The sequence below is a fragment of the Erpetoichthys calabaricus genome, chromosome 11, assembly GCF_900747795.2.
Source record: "Erpetoichthys calabaricus chromosome 11, fErpCal1.3, whole genome shotgun sequence".
NCBI lineage: Eukaryota > Metazoa > Chordata > Cladistia > Polypteriformes > Polypteridae > Erpetoichthys > Erpetoichthys calabaricus.
This window is the reverse complement of record NC_041404.2, coordinates 157,004,777-157,020,315: the sequence shown is the minus strand read 5'-3', so window position 1 is coordinate 157,020,315 and position 15,539 is coordinate 157,004,777. Positions and strand designations below refer to the sequence as shown.

The 15,539-nt window shown below is 40.6% G+C and overlaps 1 protein-coding gene and 1 long non-coding RNA gene across 11 annotated transcripts in view; both read left to right on the top strand.

Annotated features, from left to right (window-relative positions):
* Nucleotides 1–6,325, top strand: part of tnrc18 (trinucleotide repeat containing 18) — a 143,936-nt gene extending 137,611 nt beyond the window's left edge. For all 7 annotated transcript variants that reach the window (XM_051933759.1, XM_051933763.1, XM_051933758.1 and 4 more), the window contains one exon: nt 170–6,325. In XM_051933759.1, the coding sequence (XP_051789719.1) occupies nt 170–376 (207 nt within the window). In that variant the 3' untranslated portion in view covers nt 377–6,325. The remainder of the gene's footprint in view (nt 1–169) is intronic.
* Nucleotides 1–15,539, top strand: part of LOC127529615 (uncharacterized) — a 487,131-nt gene that overhangs the window by 292,282 nt on the left and 179,310 nt on the right. The gene's annotated exons all lie outside the window — the stretch shown is intronic.

Genomic DNA, 15,539 nt, shown 5'->3' with positions numbered 1-15,539 from the left:
TTCTGAAATTACATGTTCCAAGAACATATGTAAATTTTATTTTTCTGAGTTATAGAGTTTAGCTGAATAATGAATGCCTTCAGCAGATAACACATGAAAGGTTCAATTTCATCCTCCTGTGTACAAGCAAAGCCTCTGAATGAAGATCTTCTTTGTTTTTTGCTTTCAGCGTGCTCTGTACCAGTCATCACACATTGATGAAAATGATGTACAGACTGTCTCCCACAAATGTCTCGTGGTGAGTCTGGAGCAGTACGAACAGATGATAAAAACAAAGAAGTACCAAGACAGTGAAGACCTTTACTATCTGGCAGGTACATATGAACCCACCACTGGGATGATCTTCAATACTGATGGAGTTCCTATTATATGCTGAGTGTCTGGTTCTCATTAATATGTTGGCTGAGGATGTTGAAGGGGCCTGAAATCAAGTATCCAGTAAAACAAAGTGATACTGCAGGAAATTTACCAAGACAGCCTTCAAGATGGAATAGACATCCATTAAATACTGTATGCCTTCAAGTGGATGTAAAAGATGACAGGAAACCAGTAGCAGGTTTGTTCAAGGACAACTGTGACCTTCATGGTCCAGTGATTTGGTGAGTCTGAATTTGATAAAGAGGGGAAAAAATAGCATTGTGTAAATACCATATGCAAACTACAAAGAAAAGCATCATTACCTTTGGTTCTTCAGGGAAATGGCTGAAGCCTGAAGAAATGTTTGCCCTCATCACAGAATAACACTCTCAGCTTCAGACTTGAAATGTATTTGAATAAAAATCAACTCTCCGGCAGCTCACAGTATATCTCTCTTGCAGTGTATGCCCTTCGAGGCAGGAAGACATTATCAGGCAGAGACCTTATTCTGGGAAGCCAGTCACCTGACTTCCAAGGAGTAATTATATCATGCAAAAGAACTTTGAAATGAATTCCGAGAGCTGCAAATCTGGCCTTCGAGGCAAAAAGAACTGAAAGTTGATGGGATGCATTCATGGTAAAGAAAGGAGAAAGGCAATTTGGACTTTAGGGAGGTCACACTTTAGAAAATTGCAGCCTGTTAATTGTGTCCTTGGTTGTGGCTTCGGAGGAGGGAAAGTAACATCATTGTGGAGAAAGTGTTGAAGAGGTCAGAAAGGCAAAAATGCTTCTTCTGCTTGTCTGAGCTACTTAATATACAACTATTATGACATCACCAGCCACAGATGCTGCTACCAGCAAAACCTCAATTAAAGATGACACCATTCATAAAAAAGACTTGCCAAATCTTTGAGCTTGTAAGGTTTTCAAAGAATTGCTTGGCATTTTGCAAGCCTGTTGCCCTGCCTTTTGAAGCACCTAATTAATTGCGATAATATGCACACAAGCAGAGAAAACTAACTTAAAGGAAAGAGAGAACATTATTCTCCCCACTGCAATCATCTGGAGAAGTTTTTCATTGGGTTGTAAGCAGCAAGCTTGGCGTGTACACATTTAATTATGTGACTTTCTATGGCCAGACTCAAACCCTATAGCAGTGCCTACCAAGAAATGTATTTACACTATAGGTATGATGTCAGAAGAAAGGATTACAAATCACTTCAAGCACTTAAGAGGGAATGCAAAAAAAAAAAAAAATCCCCCAACCATGGGACCTCCATATTTGACTTACATGACCGATCTAGCAAATAATATAGGTTTTGTTTGTTTTGTGAAATTAATGTTGGTTCTGACCAATGAAGAGGAGGAGCAACATGGGAGGGGTGGGTAATCAGAATTTTTAAGACATGCAGCTGTATTTTAAGATCAATTTTAAGCAGTTATTTAAAAAGTAGTTTTATTTTTTTTTACGAAAAAAGAAATGCATGACCTTAAATTTGAAATTCATTTGAGGGAGCCTCAGTGTTTTCCAGTGTATTATAGAAATGTATTCAAAAATGTTCTATTTCTTTTTTTATCATAAGTGTAATTATTAAAACAGAGAGAAAAAGCTTTATAAAACTGTGAAAAAGTATAAAAAAAAAACCTAAGGATGGGGTTAAAAATGTACACTATAATCTTTGTGCTGGATTGATACCAAACAGCAGGTATATGTGCATGACAAAACAAAAAAGTTTATTTGTTTTAAAAAAATCCTAACAGTATTTTTGTCTGGTGAGTAACATACAGGAGGAGATGCCTTTGTTTAGAGCACTTATTCACTGCCGATTGCCTTGTGTATAGAGGATATCTCAGACAATCGAGGATGAGGAGAATGAGGTGTGTTGTTTTATTCCATTTCACTCCTTCACGTGTCTGTGTTGTGTAACTGACATACAACGTATGCATCACATGAACTGAGCATCTTTGTGTTTATATATTTAAAAAAAAAAAGAAAGCCCACGCTTGCTAACTAGGGATTCCATGTCAGGTACTGTAGCACCCATGAAGGTGTGAAAAAAAATCTGATGATTGGTAAAATTCTTACATTTGCCATTTTCTATAGTTGGTATTAGTTCAAATCCTAATTTTATGCTCTGGACTATCTAATAAAAATTGTCCATATATTGTATTAAATGCAGTTTGCACTACTCCATAGTAATATTGAAATAATATCCTACAAAATTTTAATTATCACAGCTAGCCATTATTTTATCCCATTTGTACAAATTTCACTTCTGATTTTGAGCTTTTTGCGACTCTTGCCAAACTGTCAAATATTATTTATTATTTTTTTCTTGGTTTTCATTTTTTTATACTCAAAAACTCCACTTCTGACGCCATAATTTTGTTTGCATTTATAGCTCTTTGAATTAATATCTCTGTGGCATTCCACATTTGACAAGCTGAAAACATGGCAGGGGTGTTACTCAAGGATAAATTAAGCACACTACTCATCTTTTTTGTTTTGTCCCCAGTACTGCCTTCCAAGGATAACATGCAAATGGCCATAAATTATGAGGAAAGTTGATGATTCATGGTTTTTGCTAGTTTATATTGCACTAATTTCAAGTACCACATTATATACTATAGCTCATTGTACACTACATGTCTCTTCTGCTTTGGGTCACAAAGCAGCCACCACCTTACCCCAGCTTGTAAACCTTCTTTAAGACCAACACACAATAAAACAGGCACTTACTTTAAATTGCCATCTCTCACAAAACCTCGCTGCATCTTCTAGAAGCTGTTGAATCAGATGAGCTCATTTTTAAGGCCAGTTTTTAAGATGGCTATGTTCCAGCTCATGTTTTCCAATTCTGTCCACTTTAATGACTAAAAATGGCACTTACGGTAAAAACGACTATTGTACCACTTGTGCCACAAAGACATTAACATAAATCTAGATCAAATGCTCTTGAATGTAAGAAATATTTTATGTTGTAACAGCTCTTATATAAGTACTCTAGCATTAATAATAAGAATGTGTACAGTTTACAAAAAGCTTTAGCTTGCATTTACTAATATAACAACTTCTTAATACCCCCATGTACAGAAGGTCCGTCTTAGCTTTAACATAAGTGTCAGCCATTCTTAAGCTGTTGTTTACGATTTGTTAGCCTGGATCAGCTATTGTCCATTGTGTTTACTGACGTTAGACTGAAACAGAATTGCACTATTTCCTTGTGGCTGTATGGGCCACTCCTGGTAATGGTGTGTACAGGACAGTCCAGCTGAGCGTGACAACATAACTCACTCCAGTATTTATAACATGGCAAGCTATCCTGAAAGTGTGAGACCAGTGCAAATAACACACACTTGCACATAAAAGGCACCATTACCGCCTTATAGATAGAATCATAGCCAGTATACACAATGACATAAAAAAATTAATATTCTGTGGCCTTTAAATTACCCTGCTCTTATATTTTAAAAATGGGATTGCCTCCCCATCATCATCGCTGACGTTGTTTTAATACTTGTTTAGTACAACAAAAATGAAAAATCCCTAGAAAAGGTAATAGTTTCATTCAATAAAGACAAATTAAAGAAGAGCTCTGTGTGTATGACATTAAGATTTCGGCCAGTGTTATCACTTTTTAAATAATGCACGTTCCTTGTGATTAACATGACAGAGCAGATTTAAGACGTTTATGCTCTTTGTCTGTCTCATTAGAATAATTTGCTGTAATATTTTATGTCGTAAAAATCAAAATTAAAGCATTTAAATAGCATAATGCACTTAGCCCCTAAATTGTGCAGTAGACGATTTCAACTTTGTTGTGCTGATGCAGGTCTGGTCAGGTGTACTCGGAAAGCTTTTCTCCACGATGGAAGAGAGCTGGGTGAAGTTTATAGCGGGGAAGGGATATCCCACTCATTTGTCCCCTTTAGAGCCAAGCAGCATTTACTATTTGCTTGTTCCCCATCGGCTCCAAACTGAATGTAGTTGGGAGGCATTTTTTTGCCTCCTTTTTTTCCCTTTAGAGCTTTGATGAATAAAATAAAGCTAGAAGGTGTTTCCTTAGCAGGAGCTCAGCTGGCTGGTCCAACTTGAGTGAATTGCTGTTTTCTTTCTTTCTTTCTTTCTTTCTTTCTTTCTTTCTTTCTTTCTTTCTTTCTTTCTTTCTTTCTTTCTTCCCCATTTTAGGTTGCGAGGTTAGGTTTGTAATACGCTGTTGATGACATCTTGTTCAGAAAGTGAGACCTCACGTACTTACACCCACACACATGCTCTTGCACCTTTTGTTTACTTGTGTTTTTCTGGAGGACACCCTCAGGTCATTGAACACAGGGCAGCAAACTTCACAGGGCATCTCGCAACAAATCTAGCCTAAGAGAAACCTGCCAAGTCACATCTTTCTTACCACAGCAGAGGGTTTCGTCACAATAGTGAGATCAAAGAGTACAATCTCACAAGAGACACCAAAAAAGTGTTTTTTCATTTTTGCTCTGTGGTATTCATCATTTCCAAAGAATTTTACCTCGTTCAAAGTGGCCTTTACATAGCATGTCTCAAAGTGCATACTTTTGTTATTGTGGCCTTTTTGTTTTGGTATATTTGTGACATAGTTAGTAATCACATTCAGATAGTAATGACCAGTTTGTACACTGCTCTGAGGAATTCATGTTTGGTTAGGTCTTACGTGAGTAACAAGGGATGAGTGAATGTAGAAGCTGATCCAAAAAATGCTGGAACGTTTTAAAGTACATTTGTTAAATTGTCCCAATGAAAAGAGAATTAGCCCTATACGATTTTATTTAACCAGCCTCTTATAATGTTCAAGCACACACGTTAGTATTGACATACACAATTGATTCCACCCCTTTTAACACACTTACATTGGGCTTTCTCTAGCTTGTATTAAACTGGTTAAAGCGTCAGGTGTCAGGAGATCACCATATTCAATGCAGTGGAACAACTGAGCTTGAGGATCTACGGGGTGCGCTTGAGATTATGAGACTCCAAGTTGACACAAGCATGACTTCTTTTACCCTTTTACTATGCTTTATAGTTGATGGGTAAAAAAAGGAAAAAAAAAAGTCTGTAGTTTACGTTCCCCCCTAAATGTGTACTCGCTCTTCTCAATGGGCTCTTAGTGGGACTGGCCCATGTATCATTTAAGTCTGCTTCTTTTGAGGTGTCTGTGTTGGCAAGTTCCTTTGAACTAGTTTGGTGAGTTGTTGCAGACTGGCCCATTTAAAGCACTGGTCTAAATAAAACACACACACACAGTCACTTGTCTGCCCCTCCCTTTTGTATTTAAACCTGACCTGAAATGTAGTAGAAATCTATTGTAAAGTACGTCATGTGTGTTTTTCATTAATGTAATATGTATGGGTTTGTCACGTCTGTTGAGTTAAGTCATTGGGGGTTTTTATCTGTATATGCCCACTTTATATGTTTCCCATCCATCACATACAGTAAATCTCCTCAGTTAATCATGTGCAATACTGCTGATTGGATCCTCGAAGGTAGCTGCTAGTGGAAAAAATAGGTTTGTAATTTGAAGTGTGTTGTTGGAATTTTTGTTTTTTGTTTTTATTTTTGTTTTTTGACGGGAGGCTGGTCCTTCACTGTTCACAGCTCTTTTGTTCTATAAGCATCAGAATGGTCCTGTATGAAAAGTGTTATTAAAAAACTTAAATGATGGAAGAAGAAAAATATTTTGGAATTAAAAAAAAAAAAAAAATCAAGGTTTTGTAAATGACTCTATTTGGGGGTGGGAGGGAGACAAATGTCTATGATTTTACTTTGTATAAACATTTAATTGTGTGTTTAAAAGAAAACAAAAATGAAATGTGGATCATGTATAAAACTCACGTAACTTTTTTATTAATACTACAGAGTTTTACAAAGTGTTACTTTTAAAACATTTTAGTAACTCAGATTTTATAGTTTATTCATCAATAAACCTGATAAAAACAAGTGTGGAGCCGTCTTTCATTTGGTCTTCTGGGCTTGCTGCTTTTCAGGTTAGTAATAACAAGGTGCTGGGGCTGGTATGTATGTATGTATGTATGTGTATATATATATATATATATATATATATATATATATATATATATAATATATAGAATCACATAGTCATATGAAAAAGTTTGGGAACCCCTCTCAGCCTGCATAATAATTGACTCTCCTTTCAACAAAAAAGATAACAGTGGTATGTCCTTCATTTCCTAGGAGTACTGCGGTGATTCCCCAAACTAAGATTTTTAGTGACGCAGTATTTAGTTGTATGAAATTAAATCAAATGTGAAAAACTGGCTGTGCACAAATGTGGGTCCCCTTGTAATTTTGCTGATTTGAATGCCTGTCACTGCTCAATGCTGATTACTTGGTTTGATGAGCTCATTAAGCCTTGAACTTCATAGACAGGTGTGTCCATCATGAGATATAAAGGTATTTAAGGTAGTCAGTTACAAGTTGTGCTTCCCTTTGACTCTCCTCTGAAGAGTGACAGCATGGGATCCTCAAAGCAACTGTCAAACGATCTGAAAACAAAGATTGTTCAGTTTCATGGTTTAGGTGAAGGCTACAAAAAGCCATCTCAGAGGTTTAAACTGTCAGTTTCAACTGTAAGGAATGTAATCAGGACAATGGAAGGCCACGGGCACAGTTGCTGTTAAACCCAGCAGGTCTGGCAGGCCAAGAAAAATACAGGAGCGGCATATGAGCAGGATTGTGAGAATGGTGACCGACAACACACAGATCACCTCCGAAGACCTGCAAGAACATCTTGCTGCAGATGGTGTATCTGTACATCATTGTACAATTCAGCACAATTTGCACAAAGAACATCTGTATGGCAGGGTGATGAGAAAGAAGCCCTTTCTGCACTCACGTCACAAACAGAGTCACTTGTTGTATGCCAATGCTCATTTAGACAAGCCAGATTCATTTTGGAACAAAGTGCTTTGGACTGATGAGACAAAAATTGAGTTCTTTGGTCAGAACAAAAAGCGCTTTGCATGGCGGAAAAAGAACACCGCAGTCCAAGAGAAACACCTGCTACCTCCTGTCAAATTTGAAGGGGGGGGGGGGGGGGGGTATTTCCATGCTGAAAAGAAAAAAAGGTGTGTGGTACAACGTTTCAGCTGTAAATTTTGGTGCTTACCTATAGAATTCTCTGTGGACTTTTGCACTGCAATACAGCCTGTTGGGCACTTAGTTCTGGGTGAACTGTTGTACCTGGCGTAATCATCCGTAATCATCTTAATCCCTTAATCATTGTCGTCATCCCTTGTACCTGGCTTAAGCTGCTTTGGGGCTGTGGCTTTCAGTCCATTGCACAAAGGCTTTGGAGTGTTCTTCCATTAGCAACGCACATGACTAAGTCAGTTGATTCTTTTCGTAAAAAACTTAAGGCGTTTTTGTTTAAGTGGGCTTTTGAACAATGCTGAGTAGTCTCCACTTGGACTTTTTGTTCCTTTTTAGTTTGTTCTTGTTATTCTACTCTGTTTTTCCATTTTTCTTGTTTTTGTTATATTTGGATGGCACTTTTATGTGTTTTTTGTTGTACAGTGCTTTGTGATGTTGTGTCTGTGAAAGGCACTTTATAAATACATTTTACTTACATAACGCCTTCATCATGTTGGCAGATTATACGGTAGACAGACACACGATTCTGTGAAAAGACTCAGGCTCCCAAAACTTGTTATATAAATGTTACCTGAGATGTTTATTTTGGCCTTCTGCATTAGTGTGTCAGTTGAAGAGAATAAATTTCAGAGTTCCAAACATTAATTTACCAAAAAATATTACATTTTTGTATTTATACACTTTTAAGTAAAGCACCACTTTTCAGATAAGAACTTGATGATATTGCAGCCCTCCAGCCCAGTGCGTCAATAAATAAAGATAAGGACCAGGTGTTAATGATCAGCGACATCAGGAGCGGATTGAACCAAACTGATTAACTGAAACAGAAGTGGATGGAGATGAAATGACACTGGGCAAAGAACAACCAAACTAAAAGGTGAGCCTGTGGCAGTTGTGACAGTCCAGCCTTCAAATCATCAGACACAAGCTGGTCATCCTGCAGCAAAGTTTTAAGATCTACTCTCTAAGCCATGCTGAAGAAGCACAAGGAAATAATCAAGACTGAGGACCAGAAATATTGTGGTCAGCCATTAAGACCAAGAGGTACACGAAGCTGACTGTCCCTTCAAAATGGGAAGAAATCCACCATGACTATCCGTTCTGAACTGGTAGGATCCCAAGTACACCCCACTAGAGGCCAGAGAAGTCTTAATCAGAAGTGGTGTCCCTCCATAGCGGAAACAAAGCAAAGAGGCTCACCTATACACAAAAACACCATGACTGGGGCGCTGGCGACAAATGCTCTGAGCTAACAAATTAAAACTTGAAACCTTTTGGCTCAGACAGGAAGTGGTTTGTCAGTAGAAGAGCTTGGCAGCAGTACTGTGACGAGTGTCTTTACGTGTATTCATTATGTAGTTGATATTTTGTAAAGGTTGTAGTTGTGTTAACTTGAGGACTTGTTACAGCACTCCGAGAAGGCACTGGACAAAATTAAAGTGCATTGGATGGAATTGTCCGCTGCCAAAGGTGAAACACGTTGGAGGGAACCCTGCAGGTTTGGGACTGCACATCTGCAGATGGGAGGTGGTGATCTGGTCAGAATGATTGGAGTGCTGAGAAGTTCAGGCAGACTCTTATCCTCTGAACAGGCTCCACTTCATTCTGCAGCACAGCACACAGCCACAGTTATAAAAAGAGGAACACAGAGCTCTGAAGTCAGCCTGGGCTTCCAAGTAAGACGTCTGCAGTGGAACTGAAGAATCGACCGTGCAAGGACCTCCAGAAGCTGCATGGCAGTGGACCAAACAAAAAGGTGGTCACACCAAATCTTGAGTTCATTGATATTTTCACTATTTTCTGCTTTTGACAGTAATATTTTGACTCTTGGAAACATTTCATTTCTTTATTTTTAATAGTGTCTTCACTTTACACGTGCCTAAGACAGTACTGTGTGTGCAGGCTCAGAGCTGAAGTGTCCAGTTTGCGTAAAGAGAAACAATAGCAGAAAAAGAAAAAAAAACTACAAAATTCACTGTTTCTGATCGTGAATGCAAACCTTTTGGGCATTTTGCCTATTTAGCTGTAATTCCAGAAGAATTCAAGATAAACAAATTACTTTGAACAAGTGGAATGACACCTGGATGGGGTGTGAAATCAGCCTGGCGGGAGCTGAACTGGGCCCTCAAACCCTGGAAGTCGGTTAATTCAACAAAAATGGTTCTCAAGTTGTTAAAACCTGCCATGTGGGGGTACAGACGGGGTAAAAAGACTGTCCCAGCACTGCATGAGGGTCTCCTACACCGCCGACTCTCGGGCCTTCACTGTGTCTCAGTTACGGCTGTAAATGTCTCATTGTGGTTAGTAGGTGGTGTTTGCACTTTGAGCTACATTATTTGTATGAAAATGTGCTATAGAAATAAATGTTGTTGTTCATTGAATCACCTGGCAGCCTGACAATGGAGTGCAAAAGTCACGTCCATATTTTCATTTTTGTTTTAACCTCTCATTTTTACTTTAATCACACCCACCGTGTCCTGTTCATGTTTTAATTTTTGCTCTATGGCCACCGCTGAAATTATTTTTTTTTCTCTCTTAACAATTTCCTGAATTTTATTCAGTTATAACAGTCGATAAAAAGAAAGATAATCCACCTTTACAATGAGGATAATTAAGGAGGGGATGGGAATCTCATCTGAGTTGGATGTACTTTAAGAACAGACTTGAACATTTAATAACCTACTGAGTGTCCTGAATGCCCACCATCTTAGCAACAATGGCACAGAAGCCAAAGTTATGAGTTGTGGAGAGCCAGAGACGCCCTAAGCACTCACCGCACGCACGCTCGGTCCTTACGCTGCACTGCAGGAATGGCAGGAGGCTTTGGGGGGGAATTCTGACAACACAGGTGGAGTTGGGCCAGTTGTTCACCCTGATACTCTGCCTAAACTTAAACTGGCACCACGAAACTTCCGGGGAGGTTTGATCAAAGGTGATTTAAGGTATTGCTGTGGTTTCGCACCAACGGCCATCTCAGTTTGCAGATTTGGTAACTGAGTGGCAGCGGTACAAGTCCACGGAAATACAGGAGTACTCCACCCAAAAAAACCCCACGTGTTTCTCACTCCATGTACAGTGGAACCTCGGTTCACGACCATAATTCGTTCCAAACCTCTGGTCGTAAACCGAATTGGTCGTGAACCGAAGCAATTTCCCCCATAGGATTATACAATTAATCCGTTCCAGACCGTACAAACTGTATGTAAATATATTTTTTAAAATATTTTTAAGCACAAATATAGTTAATTACACCATAGAATGCACAGTTTAATAGTAAACTAATGTAAAAACATTGAATAACACTGACACAAACACCCAGGCTCCCTGCTCAGCTGCACGTACAGGCTCGCTCTCTCTTACATTGCAGCAGTTCACGTCTGACCGAGAACAATGCAACACGTGTGGAAATCATCAGCGCACACAAACCGAAAAGGAAACTGGCTTGTTCGTACACCGAGTGTGTGGTCGTGAACCGAGGCAAAAGTTTGGCGAACTTTTTGGTCGTAAACCGAGTTGTACGTGTACCGAGGCGTTCGTGAACCGAGGTTCCACTGTACTTTGTACTTGATGTCTGAAAGAAATTTGGAATCTCGTGTTTTCATGCAGAACGGAGATCAAGTTTCTGACATCTTGCCAGTTTGTCGTGTCTATCACTGGACAACAGCAAACAGTATCAAAAAGTCCATGCAAAAATCTGCCATTATACACGTGTCCATTAATCTTTGTTTTTATCCAGTTGTGTGCTCAGAACATCGTAAACATTTTAGTATTTTTACAAAAATACTGTTAAGTAAACCACCTCCAGAAAACAATCTAGTGAACGAAAATGCGAAAGAGGACCCGCCTCATGCCCTTGGCAGCCCAGGAGCAGCTTCTTCATTGGCTACCATTGCAAAGTTCACAGAGTATTGTAAAAGTTAAAGAGAAGCCTGCAGAAATGTAAGAGAATTTTCATGGGGCCTGTGGGTGTCCAGCACACCTCAACACGCAGAAGATCGATTTCCCCGTGCGGCTTCACAGCCTGCCGCTAAATAATCCTGAGGCACTCCAGCTGTGGATGTGAATGTAACATAAGGGTCTACAATTCAAATTCTCGTTCACGTCTGCGTGTGTCCCATTAACCTTCATAAGAACGTTTTCCAGAAGTGGAATGTTGTTTTAATAAAAAATCTTGCGTTTGGGCCATTGTGAGCATGTGACTGGATGACTCGACATGGATCACGTGCGACTCTACGCTAATGTGAGATTTTTTTTGATGAAGTGTTGGTCGCCTCGCAGTTAGGAGACCTGGGTTCGCTTTCTGGGTCCTCCCTGCGTGGAGTTTGCATGTTCTCCCCGTGTCTGCATGGGTTTCCTCCCACAGTCCAAAGACATGCAGGTTAGGTGGACTGGCGATTCTAAATTGGCCCTAATGTGTGCTTGGTGTGTGGGTTGGCACCCTGCCTGGGATTGGTTCCTGCCTTGTGCCCTGTGTTGGCTGGGATTGGCTCCAGCAGACCCCCGTGACCCTGTGTTCGGATTCAGCGGGTTGGAAAATGGATGGATGGAAGTGTTGGTCATGAACCATCAAACTTTTTTAACCTGCATTCTCCATGCAAAGATGAGATTAAATTATTTTTACTATATTATTTTTTACTATAAACTCCATGAGGTAAGTAACATTAAAAAAAATATTTCTGGGCGGAGTATTCCTTTAAGGTGGGCACAGTTTGTGAGGGTGCAGTGGCAGCCTTCCACAGAGGCTACAGGGCGATGGGATACTGACATTAAAATGCCGAGCTTTGGAAGAAGCTTCCTCCTAACCCAATAGAGCGCCTTTCATCACCTACAAATGTGCGCACTGGCAGACGTGGCATTGCAGCTGCCCGATGTATTGACTGTCCCGTCAGACCTTGGGTGGCTACAGCTGCTAATCCCCGTGGTCGGCTCCCACCAGCTTTTCTGTTCGTTTCTCACCGCTCTTTTAAAATATTTCCATATTCTTTTCACAAACTTTTATGAAGCTGAAAAATGCTTCCTGGAAGAGTCCCGTCAAGCTGATCAACTACCCTGGTAAGGTGATGTGCAAGAAGCCAACTGCGAGGTGAACGAATAGAGGTGAGGTGGCTTTTATTTATTTAATTAATTACATTTATATGGTGCTTTTTTAATGGGGAGTTTCCACCCAGTTGGTGGGATGTCCGCCATTCTTGTATCAGGATGCTCACCACCCACTATTAGGTGGTGAAGGGGTGTGAGAGAGGGCCTGCTAGGGGGCCAGAATGACCAGTCTGTAGTGGGTAGTTTAACCAGGACATCGGGGTACACTCTAGTCTTTACGAAGGATGCCCAGAGATCTTGAATGGCCACAGAGAGTTAGGACCTCAGATCACTGCCTCACCGTTTTTACAGCACAGTGTCCCCAGACCTGCAGGTAAGTGTCCCCTGCTGGCCTCACCAAAACGTCAACCTGGAGCAACTTAAGCTTTTCCTATGTGGTTTCCCATCCAAGTACTTTGCTAAGCTGCAGGTGGTAAAGCTACTGACTGCCGTGGCATGGTGGTTAAGGCTTTGGACTTCAAACCCTGAGGTTGTGGGTTCAAATCCGACAACTGACACCGTGTGACCCTCAGCAAGTCACTTCACCTGTCTGAGCTCCACTTGAAAAAACAAAACAAACGGGACCAGTTGTACCTCAAATGGTGCAAGTCACCTCGTAACAAGGTATTTATTTTTTGCTGAGGTGGGCTTCAAATCCTGGTAGCTTCTTCTTATTCGTCTTCTCCATTCCGGGAGTGCACTCTTGAGATCTCATGAGCTTCTGCAAAAGATACAGTCAAACATGGAAAACATGACAAGGGAAATGAAGTTAATTAGCAGTTAATAATGCTCCCTCAATAAGAAAAGGGTTGGAATGAAAACCCGCCACCACTGGAGTGTGAGACCCCCCGGTCTCGTGATTAGCACTACTCCCTCACCGCTCTGGAAGACTTTGAGCCTGAGTGGAGTTGGCAGGCTCGTCTCTGGCACCTCAGGTGTTTCCTCCACTTTCCAAACCAGCAGCTTATCTGGTTGCATTGCAGTGGCCCAATTTCCAAATTGGTCATCTAATTCAGGAGGAGACCACTAAACACAACAGCCCTCCTCCGCTGGCCACTCCCCGACCTTAAAGTGGGATTAAAGTAAATGGACGGACACCTGGGTTGTCACGGTGTATCTCTGCATGGTTGGCTCAGGGTCACACTGTGTGCTGGGTGATGGCACTAAGTGGGCATGTCAACGCTGTGTCACATTCCCAACCCGCTGGAAGCCCCCTCAGTGACGCCCATCATTGTGTTATTTGTACTGCCTCTCATGCTGTGTTTTCAAATATCTCAAAACAGAAAAGAAAAGCCTGCCACTTGAAGAGAACGGACAGTAATGGAAGTCGAAGCCCCCTCAGCCCGGTATTCCTGGTTGGAGACCCACAACGGAAGGCGGTCATTGGTAAGCAATTGATAGTCAAACCGCCGGACCTTTTTGTGTTTCTGTCCTACCTGGCCATCTGACCTCTCTTCACAGACTTCAAACTGAATTGTATGGCTGTGTTATGTAAGCGCCTGTTGATTTATTCTCCTCTGTTAGTTTTGGGATGTCATTCATTCATTCGTATTTTTCTTTTTTTTTTTACATTGCTGTTCTTTTCTTGTCGCTATTTCTTTGTCATCTTGTAAATTTACATCCTGTGTGTGAAAATGTGCTAGAAAAACAGTCAGTTTGATGAGCCGCCGATTTCATAAAGAGAGGATGAATTTAGTAACTTATGTCCTTTTGGTTACGCAAATAAATAAATAAATAAATAGCACGACTCCTTAATCTGCTACAGTATATCAGAGTAGAGTGATGCGGATTTAATGAAATGGGAATAAAACGGCAGTGGGCCGGTAATTACAATTGTGCAGTTGAGTGGAAATTAAGTGGGATGCGCCTGCCGGCCTGCACAACACCTCCAGTCCAGTCCAGTCCAGTCCAGTAGTTGTCAGGAGGCCCCCGTGCTCGCCGGCAGATATCCACGATTGAACGTCCGCACTTCTCAAGCCGTCTCGTCGATTATCCTCCATGGCGTTAATGCTTTATGGGTTCGCTTCTCTGAACAACAACAACAACATTTATTTCTATAGCACATTTTCATACAAAAAGTAGCTCAAAGTGCTTTACATAATGAAGCAAAGAAAAATTAAAGACAAATTAAGAAATTAAAATAAGACAACATTAGTTAACATTAAAAAAAAGAGTAAGGTCCGATGGCCAGGGGGGACAGAAAAAACAAAAAAAAAAAAAACTCCAGAAAGCTGGAGAAAAAAATAAAATCTGTAAGGGTTCCAGGCCACGAGACCACCCAGTCCCCTCTGGCCATTCTACCTAACATAAATGAAATACAGTAATCCCTCACTTATCGCGGGAGATAGGTTCCAAGGCCGACTGCGATAACTGAATTTCCGCGAAGTAGGGTCACCATATTTATTTAATTATTTAACGTGTATTTGGACGTTTTTAAACCCTCCCTGTATTGTTTACAACCCACCCTTTACTCTATTAATAACGGGGACAACTGCTAAGCAATATGAAATCGGTAGATAAGTTTACACTTACTGTATAGCGAAGTACACGTAGCAGCTTGTAGGCGGTCACGACGTCGTCGACCTTGTTGCAAAGATTCCTAAAGCAGATTCCATCCAGACTACTGCCTTATCACGTCCACTTGCAACTCGTTTTGCGCCCTGGTTAAAGGACACGGCAGCTGTAGATCTTATATGTTTTTCCTCCTTTTTAAATAAAAAGAATCGTGGACTCATTGATGCTGTAATGGTGTAGCTGTTCCCTTCCTTCAACATATCCAAAACGTTTACCTTTTCTGCAATCATTTGCATCTTCTGTTGGCGCTTGGACACGGCCCCTGAATCAGTAGCACGTTAATGCTGAATGAGTGAGATGAGACTTCCTGGTTAATGCAGCACTCCGTCGCTGAGCCAATCAGCAGCACACAGGAACTTAAGTGCGTGCTCTGATTGGGTAGCTTCTC